General features: G+C 47.4%; 1 protein-coding gene across 3 annotated transcripts in view; it reads right to left on the bottom strand.

Moving 5' to 3' along the window:
* Nucleotides 1-12,184, bottom strand: part of PHF11 (PHD finger protein 11) — a 38,716-nt gene that overhangs the window by 1,722 nt on the left and 24,810 nt on the right. For all 3 annotated transcript variants that reach the window (XM_083379449.1, XM_083379448.1, XM_083379450.1), the window contains 3 exons: nt 10,709-10,772; nt 9,549-9,671; nt 1,156-1,227 (listed from right to left, as the gene is read on the bottom strand). In XM_083379449.1, the coding sequence (XP_083235575.1) occupies nt 1,156-1,227; nt 9,549-9,671; nt 10,709-10,772 (259 nt within the window). The remainder of the gene's footprint in view (nt 1-1,155; nt 1,228-9,548; nt 9,672-10,708; nt 10,773-12,184) is intronic.

The following is a 12,184-nucleotide window of genomic DNA, read 5'->3' as shown; positions in this document are numbered from 1 at the left end:
TCTTTCCATCTGCCCCCAAAACAGAAACAACAAAACCCACATGCTTGTTTGTTAAAAACTGTCAAAGTATAACTACTGTGTTAAAAGAGATACTCTATGTAACTCAAAGAATAACAACCAGATGCACTTTAAGCAGAGAAGCACAGGCTACCAAGAGCTTTCTCCCCACTCCAGATTGGTAGAAGCAGGTACAGCAGTAAAAAGTACTGTTCCACAAAGTCACATAAAGTCGGTTTAAGACTGCAACTGAAGTGAGACAGAATTGGCATAAAGCACCAGTATTTATTTGCAATAAAATAGTCCCCATCCTTTGCCCCAGACAAAGCAATATCATTAAATTTTGTTTTACTGGATCATTTACATGAATAAAGTATCCATTAAGCATCAAACGTCTATAAAAGTTGTGTCAGTATGCCTATTTGCACCAGTTGTATTATTATACAAATGACATTAAAACATGCAAATTGCATTATTTGCATTATCTGTATATCATTATAAAATTACCACTGAAGCCATATAGTTAAAGTAGTGTTTTGTTATTTTGTGGAAAGGTTTTCGGTAAAAAAATTGGTTTGTACTATAGCCGTGGTTCCGAACCTATGGCACGTGTGCCACTGGTGGCACGCAGAGCCCTCTGTGGGCACGTGCACCATCACCCCAGTCCAACTCCTTCAGCTGGGTTTTATAAAACCTTTTCGCTTTATGCCTCCGCCGCTGTGTGCAAAAAAAAGGTTCCATCAATGAATCAATTTCAACTTCTCGCAGGAAAAAAAAAGATCTCGCAAAGTTGGAATTGATTGAACTTTTTAGTCCCACCCAGTCTACCACCACAACCACACCCACCCAATGGCCATGCACACCCAGCACACGACGATACATAAGTGGGTTTTGGGTTCCAGTTTGGGCATGTGGTCTCTAAAAGGTTCGCCATCTCTGTACTATAGCATTTGAAGTCTGCTAAATGGTGGTTTCACTGTATTGTTTGGATGTCTTTACTGAGTTTTTTTCTAGATCAAATGACTGACATGATCAAAGAAACATAGTACTAAAAATAATACTGCATTCCTATCTGTACCTACTTATATTCTTAACTAGTTTAAAAGAAATAGTCCTGGTTCTACAAACTGTAATTGTTACATTTTGCTTCATACATACCTGAATAAGCCACTCTAAGAATATTTTCAAAGAGACCACAATCAAAAAGTGATATGACTGTTTCTTCATATTCTAAGGATAGACAAAACAATGCTGATTTCAAAAACAAGCTTTTTTTAAAACGTGCATGATGATGATCAGAAGTATTTTTTAAAATCACCTATCATTACCATACCTGAAGTTGCATCTAAATTCAAAACATTCTTATATCTTTTGACATTATTGTGAAAGAAACATCATATAGCAAGGGACTTTTAAAAATGTTTATATGTATTTATTGAGAATTTACACTGTAAGCAATAAAGGTAAGCAGAGTAGACAATTCATTTGTTCTTTAAACATAAATCCAGCAATTCTTACAACAGTTGGAATGTCAGGACTACATTTTAGGTGTACTATAAAGGTAAAGGTTCCCTGGCACATGTGTGCTAGTCGTTTCCAACTCTAGGGGCCGGTGCTCATCTCCGTTTCAAAGCTGAAGAGCCAGCGCTTGTCTGAGGACGTCTCCGTGGTCATGTGGCCGGCATGACTAGATGCCAAAGGCACACGGAACGCTGTTACCTGTTCTGTACCAGCCTGCTACCGGCCTTGCAGAAAGGCAACCCCTGTACAAACGGCAGAGGCTGGAGAGCGTCTGAGGCTGGAAAACGTCTGCCAAGTTTAATTCACAAACAAACAACAGAACAAGAAACAAGATACCGGAACTTTGATCCTCAAACGGAGCGGTTGCTTTCAGCAACCAGCCCTTCCCCAAACACTCCCTTTATTAGAGTTCAGGGCGTGGCCTCCCTGTGCCTCCTTCCGAGGAGTCCCACAGCCTTTCTCTGCTTGCTTCTACTGGTCTGCCTCCTGCGTCGGGCGTCCTTGAACAGGGCCAGCTGTGGGTCCTCTTCATCTGCACTGTCGGGCTCACGCAGCTGAGAAGAGGGGCCTGGCTGAGGGCTCTGCGAAGCCTCCAAGCCATCATCAGCAAGTTCGTCTTCAACACCCTCCTCCTCCCCCTCGTCTGAGTCATCCGAGTCATCCGACCCGGCTGCCGGACCCACAGGCTGACCCTGAATCACAACACTATCCCGCACCGCAGGGCCCTTCCCCCGGGGCTGCCGATCCGGATGCGGTCGGGATGGGAATTGTTCGTGAAAAGCAGTCACCAACGCAGGGGCATGAACGGCGGTCGCGTCTTCCCAAGTGAAGTCCTCCGGTCCGTATCCCTTCCACTCGATCAGGTACTGAAAACGACCTTTCAGCCAACGGGAATCCCTAATGCTGGCGACCTCGTACTCGGGGGTGCTGCCTCCATCACGAGGTCCTGATGGGGGAGGTTCCGCTTGGCGGAGTGGACAAGCCGGTTGCTCGGGGACCAACAGAGACCGGTGGAAAACGGGGTGCACGCGCAGGGAACGTGGCAGAGTTAAGCGGTAGGCGACCGGATTGATGACAGCCTCGACTGGGAACGGTCCTAGGTAATGGTGATCCAACTTCCTCGCCGGCCGTGTGGATGGTAGGTTCCTGGTGGACAGCCAGACCCGATCCCCCACCGATAGTGGAGGCGTATCCCGTCTTGACCGATCAGCAAACCTCTTGTAATCGGCCTTGGCCTTCTCCAGCTGCCGTCGCACCAATCGATGGATCGCCTGTAACTCTGCCATGAAGTCGTTCGCTGCCGGCTCCGGTGAGTCCACGGGAGAAAGGGGGAAAAACTGGGGGTGATAACCCACATTGGCCAAGAACGGTGTCATCTGCGTGGAGGTGTGCTGCGAGTTGTTAAAGGCAAACTCGGCTATGGCCAGATAGTCCACCCAATTGTCCTGCTGCAGGTTGACGTAGCAGCGCAGATACTGTTCCAGGATACCGATGACCTTCTCGGTACCCCCGTCAGTTTGAGGATGATGCGCGGACGAGAGGCAAACCTTGATGTCCAACGCACGCATCAACTCCTGCCAGAAGCGGGCTGTAAACTGGGCCCCCCTATCGGAAACGACTCTATCGGGGAGGCCGTGCAGCCGAAACACCTGTTGGATAAACATACGACTAGTGGCGCGAGCTGACGGTAAGCCGCGACAGGGGATGAAGTGCGCCATCTTGGTCAGCATGTCCACCACCACAACCACTGTCGTGAAGCCGGAGGATGGGGGTAAATCCGTCAGAAAGTCCATGGACACAGCCCCCCAGGGTCTCTTGGCTGTTGGCAAAGGCTGCAGTAATCCAGGCGGGGCCCCTGTCGCTGACTTGGCCTGCCTGCATGGGATGCAGGAGGTGACATAAGACTGGACGTCGTGTCGGACTCGAGGCCACCAGAAGGTACGGGAGACCAGGTTCAGAGTCTTGAACAGGCCAAAATGCCCCGCTGCCGGGTTATCATGACACTGGCTGAGGACGAGACCCCTGAGTGGCCCTCCCGGAACATAGAGCCGGTCACGATAATACAAGAGTCCATCCGTGACCGTCCAAGGCGAATCTGGCCCCACCTCCTCCTTCCGCTGAGCCACCCACGCCTCCTGCTGCTGCGCCTCCCGGATCCGAGCCCGTATATCAACCGGCTCCTGCACCGCAGCAAAAGACTCGACGGGGATCACTGTCCTGGGCAGAAGCTTGTCTTCCACTCGGGTATATTCGGGCTTCCTGGACAGAGCATCCGCTCTCTGATTGTGCCCGCTTGGTATGTACCGAACCCGGAAGTCAAACCTCGCAAAGAAAAGAGACCACCGGATCTGGCGTTGGTTCAAATTCCGAGCGGTCTGCAGGCTTTCCAGATTCTTATGGTCCGTCCGGACCTCGATTTGATGCCGCGCCCCCTCCAGATGATGTCTCCAAGCCTCGAACGCCGCCTTGATGGCCAGCAGCTCCTTCTCCCAGATGGTATAGTTGTGCTCCGAGGGGTTCAATTTCCGAGAGTGATACGCGCAAGGGAAAAGGGTACCACTGGGCGTCGTTGCCTGGAGTAACACTGCCCCAATGGCAATGTCGGAGGCGTCCGCCTCCACGACAAACGGCCGTTGCGGGTCAGGATGCTTCAAGATGGGCTCCTTCATGAAGGCTTCCTTCAAAGCCTGGAACGCCTGTTGTTCGGGTGCGTTCCACTGGAACCGAGTCTTCTTCTGCAGGAGCCGGGTGAGGGGGGCTGTCAAGGCAGCAAAGCCAGGGATGAATGTTCGGTAGTAGTTGGCAAATCCAAGAAGTCGCTGAGCATCCTTCACGCGACGTGGGGGTTGCCAACTCTGCAACGACTCCACCTTACTCGGCTCCATGGCGATGCCCTCAGGAGAAATGCGGTGACCCAAGAAATCGATGGTCGCCTGGTAGAACTGGCACTTCTCCAACTTGGCAAACAGCCGATTTTCTCGAAGGCGCTGCAGGACCTGACGGAGATGCTGATGATGCACTTCACGCGACGGGGAGTAGATCAGGATGTCGTCCAGGTAGATCACGACAAACTGGTCCAACAAATCCCGGAAGATGTCGTTCATAAAATGCTGAAACACAGCGGGGGCATTAGTCAGGCCAAACGGCATCACCGTGTACTCGAAATGTCCATAGCGAGTACCAAACGCCGTCTTCCACTCATCACCCGGCCGAAGTCTGACGAGGTTATAAGCTCCACGCAGGTCCAGTTTCGTGAAGATCTTAGCCTCCCGGAGTCGGTCCAAGAGCTCGGGGATGAGGGGCAGCGGGTAACGGTTGCGCACCGTGATGGCGTTGAGTTTCCGGTAGTCGCAGCAAAGCCGTAATTCGCCCGACTTCTTTTTGACGAAGAGCACGGGTGCAGACACTGGCGAGGACGAGGGCCGGATGAAACCGCGAGCCAAATTCTTCTCCAGGAAGTCCCGCAATGCAGCCAACTCGGGCTCCGACATGGAGTACAAACGCCCCACTGGGAGAGGCGCATCAGGGACTAAGTCAATGGAGCAGTCATAGGGCCTGTGCGGGGGTAATTGATCCGCCTCTGACTCGCTGAACACATCAGCAAAGTCGGACAGTTCGGGAGGCAAGGAAACCCCTGGGGAACCCTCCACCTGGCCGGCACAGATATGGCAGGAGTGGTCCACGCACTGCAAGCTTGGGAAGGTGACCAAGTTCTGTGACCAATAGATCTGTGGGTCATGCGCCCGGAGCCACGCCAGTCCCAAGACCACGGGGAAGTGCAGATCCGAAGTGATGTAGAACTGGATGGCCTCCACATGGGAACTGATGGCCATACATACTGGTTGCGTGGCGGCCGTAATAGGCCCGGACAGGAGCACTCGACCATCGATAGTCTCCACTAACATGGGCGGATCCACCGGACACTGGGGAACAGCCCATTTGGCCACAAAGGCTGAGTCCATAAAGTTCGTGGTAGCCCCAGAGTCAATTAAGGCATGGACTGGAATCCCCTCTGGCTTGCCAGGAAGGATCAGACGTGCCTCCAAAATCAAATGCCGTGGAGGTTCACAGGCACCATCGGAACGGCGTCGCTCGGTGTTGTTGTTGTGGGACGCCCGATCTATCACACCGTCTAGATCGGGCTCAGGGCGTTTCCCGACAGCAAAGTAGGGGACTTTCTCGGGGCAGGCTTGGTCACTGATGCCCGCTGACGCTTCTTTGGGCAAAAAGCAGCCAAATGTCCAGGGTCCCCACAGTAAAAACACAACCCCCCCCCAATCGTCGTCTGTTCATTTCCGTCACCGATAGACGAGACCTGGCGGCACCCAGCTCCATTGGCTCCTCCCTTTGGACTGGGGGCTCACGCACAACAGGGGCGGCAGGGGTCTGTGGGGTGGCACGGCGACTCTTTCGCTGCTGCAACCGGGCATCGATCCGCAGGCAAAGATGGATCAGCCCATTCAGGTCTGAGGGAATGTCCACACGGGCCAGCTCATCCAACATCTCCTCCGACAATCCATCCTGAAAGGCATCCACGAGCGCAGCCTCATTCCAGGCGGAATCCTGGCTAAGCAGCCGGAAGTCGCTGATATAGGCCTGTAGGGGGCGTTGACCCTGCCTCAGAGCTTTCAGGCGTCGGGTGGCAGTCTGCGTCTTAATTGGGTCCTCGTACATTAGACGCATATGGTCACAAAACCCCACAAAGTTGTCCAACAATGGGCTAGGTTGAGCCAGCAGAGGCGTGCCCCAACGAGCTGCATCCCCCGAAAGAAGGCTTAACACAAACCCCACCTTATCCCGGTCAGTGGGGAAATCAGCCGCTCTCATGCTGATAAAGAGCTGGCATTGTCCCAGGAAAGCAGGAAACAGTTCAGGAATACCTGTAAATTTGTCCGGCATTGCTACCTGGCATTTTCTCCTGGGTGGGGGTGCAGCATGAACCTGTGCTTGCAGTTGAGCCACCTGAGCTGCCAGCAAAGTGAGTTGCTGAGTGAGCTGAGCATTCTCGGCACGAAGCTGCTCCATAATAGTTGTAAGGGGTGGGAGGCTGAAAGCAAACTGTTCTGTACCAGCCTGCTACCGGCCTTGCAGAAAGGCAACCCCTGTACAAACGGCAGAGGCTGGAGAGCGTCTGAGGCTGGAAAACGTCTGCCAAGTTTAATTCACAAACAAACAACAGAACAAGAAACAAGATACCGGAACTTTGATCCTCAAACGGAGCGGTTGCTTTCAGCAACCAGCCCTTCCCCAAACACTCCCTTTATTAGAGTTCAGGGCGTGGCCTCCCTGTGCCTCCTTCCGAGGAGTCCCACAGCCTTTCTCTGCTTGCTTCTACTGGTCTGCCTCCTGCGTCGGGTGTCCTTGAACAGGGCCAGCTGTGGGTCCTCTTCATCTGCACTGTCGGGCTCACGCAGCTGAGAAGAGGGGCCTGGCTGAGGGCTCTGCGAAGCCTCCAAGCCATCATCAGCAAGTTCGTCTTCAACACCCTCCTCCTCCCCCTCGTCTGAGTCATCCGAGTCATCCGACCCGGCTGCCGGACCCACAGGCTGACCCTGAATCACAACACTACCTTCCCATTGTAGTGGTCCCTATTTTTCTATTTGCATTTTTATGTGTTTCGAACTGCTAGGTTTGCAGAAGCTGGGACGAATAATACACGGCACTCGGCATTCAACCCGCCCAACTGCCGACCTTCTGATCGACAAGCTCAGCGTCCTAACCCACTGAGCCACCACGTCCCTTATTAGGTGTACAACTAATCCTTAAATAAAATGTTTTTTATATAATTATATGGAAAACACTTTTTTAAGGCAACTCAAATAAGAAAATTTTAATGGAACACGCAACATTAAACATGCTAAAAAGGGCAACATGAAAGAATCAAATCCAGACCAATAATCTATAAATTAGAATAATATTGTTTAAGAAAGAAGTAGATTCTGACATAAAATATTAACATTTAGAGAGCAGAAACAAAGCATTGCAATATAGTTTCTAAAAGAAAAACTCTCAAAGAGCCACACAGGACCGTCCACAAAATTTGTGACAATACTCTTCAGAAAATAAAGGAAGTCACAGGAGAAGTACTTAGGCTATTTGCTAATGTATGTTTGGGGACCAGACAATTTGAGGAATGATCTACTCATAAACTTATTCAGACTTCCCTATCAGCTATATAGACCTGGCATCAGCCAATACAGAGTATTTTCTATTGGCTAATGTCAAGTTGAGAATAGTTTGTTTTGTCCCTTTATTTTCTGAAGAATAATGTCACAATTGCCAGGGAAGGACCTTCCACAAAATTGGTGACAGCATTCTTCAGAAGGAAAGAAGGCATAGGAAAATAAGCTATTCTCAATTTAGCCCTAGCCAACAGAAAATACTTAATGGAAGAACTGGAAATAGCATGAATATTGAAATTGAGGTTGCTGTCTTTGATTTTAAGAGGATATATTTTCACTTCAAAAAAGTGACATTTAAGTTTACAGTAGGAGAAGCTGAGGAGAAATAAAACAAGATTTGTGGAAGTATGAAAAAGAAATAATAAAAACAGATTTCAAACCATTCTGGTGACATGGCAGTGGAAGAAGCCAATGGGTCTACAGAAAACCCTTAATGAAAGTCTGAAAACAAAAGTTATGTAGGAAACAGGAAGGTCTGGTCAGCAAGAAATACAAACAGGTAATGTAGATAGCTAGCTTTAAATAGAGAGGAAAAACAAGCTGACGTCTAGAAAGCCTAGAACAGACATGTCAAACTCGTGACGTCACGCAATGTATCGGGACAGTTTTGCCATTGCCGGCAATGGGGTGGGCGCGGCTTCCGGATGATGCATCCGGCCCGCGGGCTGGTAGTTTGACACCCATGGCCTAGAACAACAGAAAGGATACTAAATGAATTGGCATATACGTTGTTCAAAGAAGATACAAAAGGCTAACTGTTTATACTAAGAATAGATAGAAGGTCCTCATTTAACAGCCCTAATGGGGACCAGTAACTATTACCACCTTTGCTCCGTGAGCTGCATTGGTTACCAGTTGTCTTCCGGGTAAGGTTCAAGGTTTTGGTTATGATCTTTAAGTCCCTACATGGCATGGGTCCGCGATACCTCGAGGACCACCTGCTGCCGGCGTCGACTCCCCTCCGCCCTGTGCGCGCCCACAGAGAGGGCCTCCTCAGGGTGCCTCCTGTCAAGGAATGTCGACTGGTGGCCCCCAGGGGGAGGGCCTTCTCTGTGGGTGCTCCGGCGTTATGGAACCAACTGCCGGTAGAGCTCCGGATGGCATCAGACCTCCGATCCTTCCGTCGCGGGTTGAAGACCCATTTATTTGAACTAGCGGGTCTGGCCTGATGGGGGTACATGGGTTTTTTTATATAGGCTTGTTTTATTATTCTGGTTTTAACTTGGGCATTGATTTAATTGTCTTTTAATGTTTGTATTGTTATTTATATTTATGCCCTGTGAACCGCCCTGAGTCCCTTTGGGAGAAGGGCGGTATAAAAATCTCAATAAATAAATAAATAAATAAATAAATAAATAAATAAATAAATAAATAAATACTAAGTGAAGTGGTGGTTAAGTGAAACATCATGTGACTACTCTGTTTAGTGTGATGGTAATTCCAGCAATCTTCATTGCGGTCAGCAAGGGGAACTGACCAATGAAAAATAAAGCAGAACTATTTACTCCTATGATTTGGAAAATATAATTATTTTGATGCAAACTAAAATTGCATTTGCATTTTTAAGCCATGTCACTCCACTGATTTATATTTAGTTTGCAGTCAACCACTGTTCTAAGATCTTTTTCACATGCATGATTAGCAGGTAAAATAAACTCTGTAAGAATTATTTAGACCAAACTGGATGTACTCAGGGGAGAAAGAGGATGATACAGAAATTGCAAAGGGACCAGAAACATTTAGCTCTGAGAAGCGAAGACTGTGAGGTGACAGAACAGTACCCTTGGGACCAAACCTCTCGGATATGAGATATCAAGATAATTGAGAATTTCACATTCTTTACAATACCTGCTTCTGAAGTATTGTCTTTTGTCAGCTTTTCCTGTGCCACGTGAAGAGTATTTAACATTTCCTCAAAGATTTTATCTAGAATTCCAGCCTGCTTACAGTTCTTTAAAAATTCTATCCTTTCTGTGGAAAAAGAAATACAAAGAAATACAATTCATATTTTTAATTTCATGTTCATCTGGCACAGTGAAGCACTGTCCAATAACAACAATTATTTTCAAGGCATAAAGGCAGAAAACATTATGAAAAAAGTGTGTGTGTATGTGTGTGTGTGTGTGAGAGAGAGAGAGAGAGAGAGAGAGATGGTGAACAAGCATCAGGAATGTTCCTCTCAAAGAGATCAACAGATTGATTTCTAAATGAAACAGCCAAAAGACAATGTCTGGTTTCCTTATTTTATTTCCTTATTTTGTTTTATTTTATTTTTCAATGAATGAATGTATAAACAAAATAAAACAAAACATAGGACTCTGGGCGACTAACAAAATAAAAAAAGATAAAAGATTATTAAGTAAGTAAAAATATAGCTACCCAACCAGCCTAGGTTTTTAAGATCTTGCAGAAAGCAAAAAAAGTTGGGGCAGGACAAATCTCCAGGGAATGACACCATAACATCCTCCGAGGACCCGCAGATTACACTCTCTTCTAGACAGACCTGAAGGATGCCTTTTAATATTTTAGATCTTTAGGTTTTTATTACAAGGAGGCAATTAGGAATAGAAGATAATTAAATTGAAACTATTGATTGAATCCAGCAAAATCTTCCCAGATGAAAATTTTCTTTCCATTAATAGGAGACTTTTGAGCCATTAACTGAAATGACAAGAAAGCTGGTCCAGCCCAGTGTGTTTAGGCATGCTTCTTCCAGAGAAACAGCAGCCTCCCCATCTAAACATCTCAGCTTGATCTGCTTGAGCCAAATAGATCAACTCTTTCATGTTACAGACTTACATGCAGGAATGAAGATAGAACATCATTTCCATAATTCTCCATTAATGGAGAATTGAAGATCGCCTCTAAGAAAGGAGATGCTATCTATAACTATATTTGTTAACTACAGGTGAGAAAGTTGTATAAACTGCCTTAGGATAGAAGTAAATAATAACCACCACCCCTATGTTAGGAATTCTAACAACTGACAAATATAACAAATGTTTTACCTTTGTGTTGGTCATGTTTTTCACTGAGGACTTCCATCTTCTCTTCCCCAACTGTCTCATCATTCTGCCAATATTTTTTTTAAAATAGCAGTTATAAAAGGCCCAGATTACTGATATAACTCATATCGCTATATGTTCATTTTTAATAAAGTCAGAGAATTAAATTAAATTCTTCCCAAGTAATCTAAACTTATATTTAATCATTTATACATCATTTATTAGTAAAATAATTACAGTAAGTCTTGTTTCTAGAAGACGTTTAGATGTTTTTTGAAGTTTTGATCCTAAATTGTTTTGATACCACTTTTATACTAAAAATCCTTCAGAAATGCTCACATAGTAAAACAGAATGTTTTAAAAACTACAACACAAGATGGCAATACCAGCATACAGACTACAAAGAGTAAAACAAAAAGACACTGTAGCAATACTTCAAGTAAAAAAAGTAGAGATATAAACTGTTAAGTCTTCAGAGATGGCTCAGATCATCAGCTTCTCTTAGATTGAGAGTAGGGGTTGAAGTGCATCCCTCTTTCTCTCATCCACTTGTGTTTAGTTTTAGTTTTTTAGTTTTTATTAAATTTTTATACCGCCCTTCTCCCTAGGGACTCAGGGCGGTGAACAGGGCAGATAATAAAAGTACAAAACTACAAAAGTTAAAATAGAATTAAATTAATGCCCAAGATAAAACAGTAAAATATACAAATATTTAAAAACCCAAATTAACTCCCCATCAGGCCAGGCCAGCTTGTTCAAACAGGTGGGTCTTTAACCCGCGCCGGAAGGAGCGGAGATCCGGTGCCATCCGGAGCTCCACCGGCAGTTCATTCCATAAGGCCGGGGCGCCCACAGAGAAGGCCCTCCCCCTGGGGGCCACCAGCCGGCATTCTCTGACTGGAGGCACCCTGAGGAGGCCCTCTCTGTGGGAACGCACAGGGCGGAGGGGGGTTGACGCCGGCAGCAGGTGGTCCCCGAGGTATTCCGGACCCATGCCATGTAGGGACTTAAAAACCGTCACTAAGACCTTGAACCTCACCCGGAAGACAACTGGTAACCAATGTAGCTCGCGGAGCAAAGGTGTAACATGGGAGTACCGGGAAACTCCCAAGACAACTCTCGCGGCCGCATTCTGTACCAGTTGGAGCTTCCGAGTGGTCTTCAAGGGAAGCCCCATGTAGAGAGCATTACAGTAGTCAAGGCGAGAGGTCACGAGCGCATGAGTGACCGTACACAGGGCATCCCGGTCCAGATAGGGCCGCAACTGGCGCACCAGGCGAACCTGGGCGAAAGCCCCCCTAGTCACAGCTGCTACATGATCTTCCAAGGTAAGTCGTGAATCTAGGAGGACTCCCAAGTTGCGAGCCCTATCCACGGGGGGTAACAGCTCACCCCCCATAGAAAGAGATGGAACAATTTGAATGTCCCGGGATGCCGGAATGTACAGCCACTCAGTCTTGTCCGGGTTGAGTTGAAGTC

Source organism: Vipera ursinii (genome assembly GCF_947247035.1).
Source record: "Vipera ursinii genome assembly, chromosome: 1".
Taxonomy (NCBI): Eukaryota; Metazoa; Chordata; class Lepidosauria; order Squamata; family Viperidae; genus Vipera; species Vipera ursinii.
Note: the sequence above shows the minus strand (reverse complement) of the source record. Positions and strands in the feature narration are given on the sequence as shown.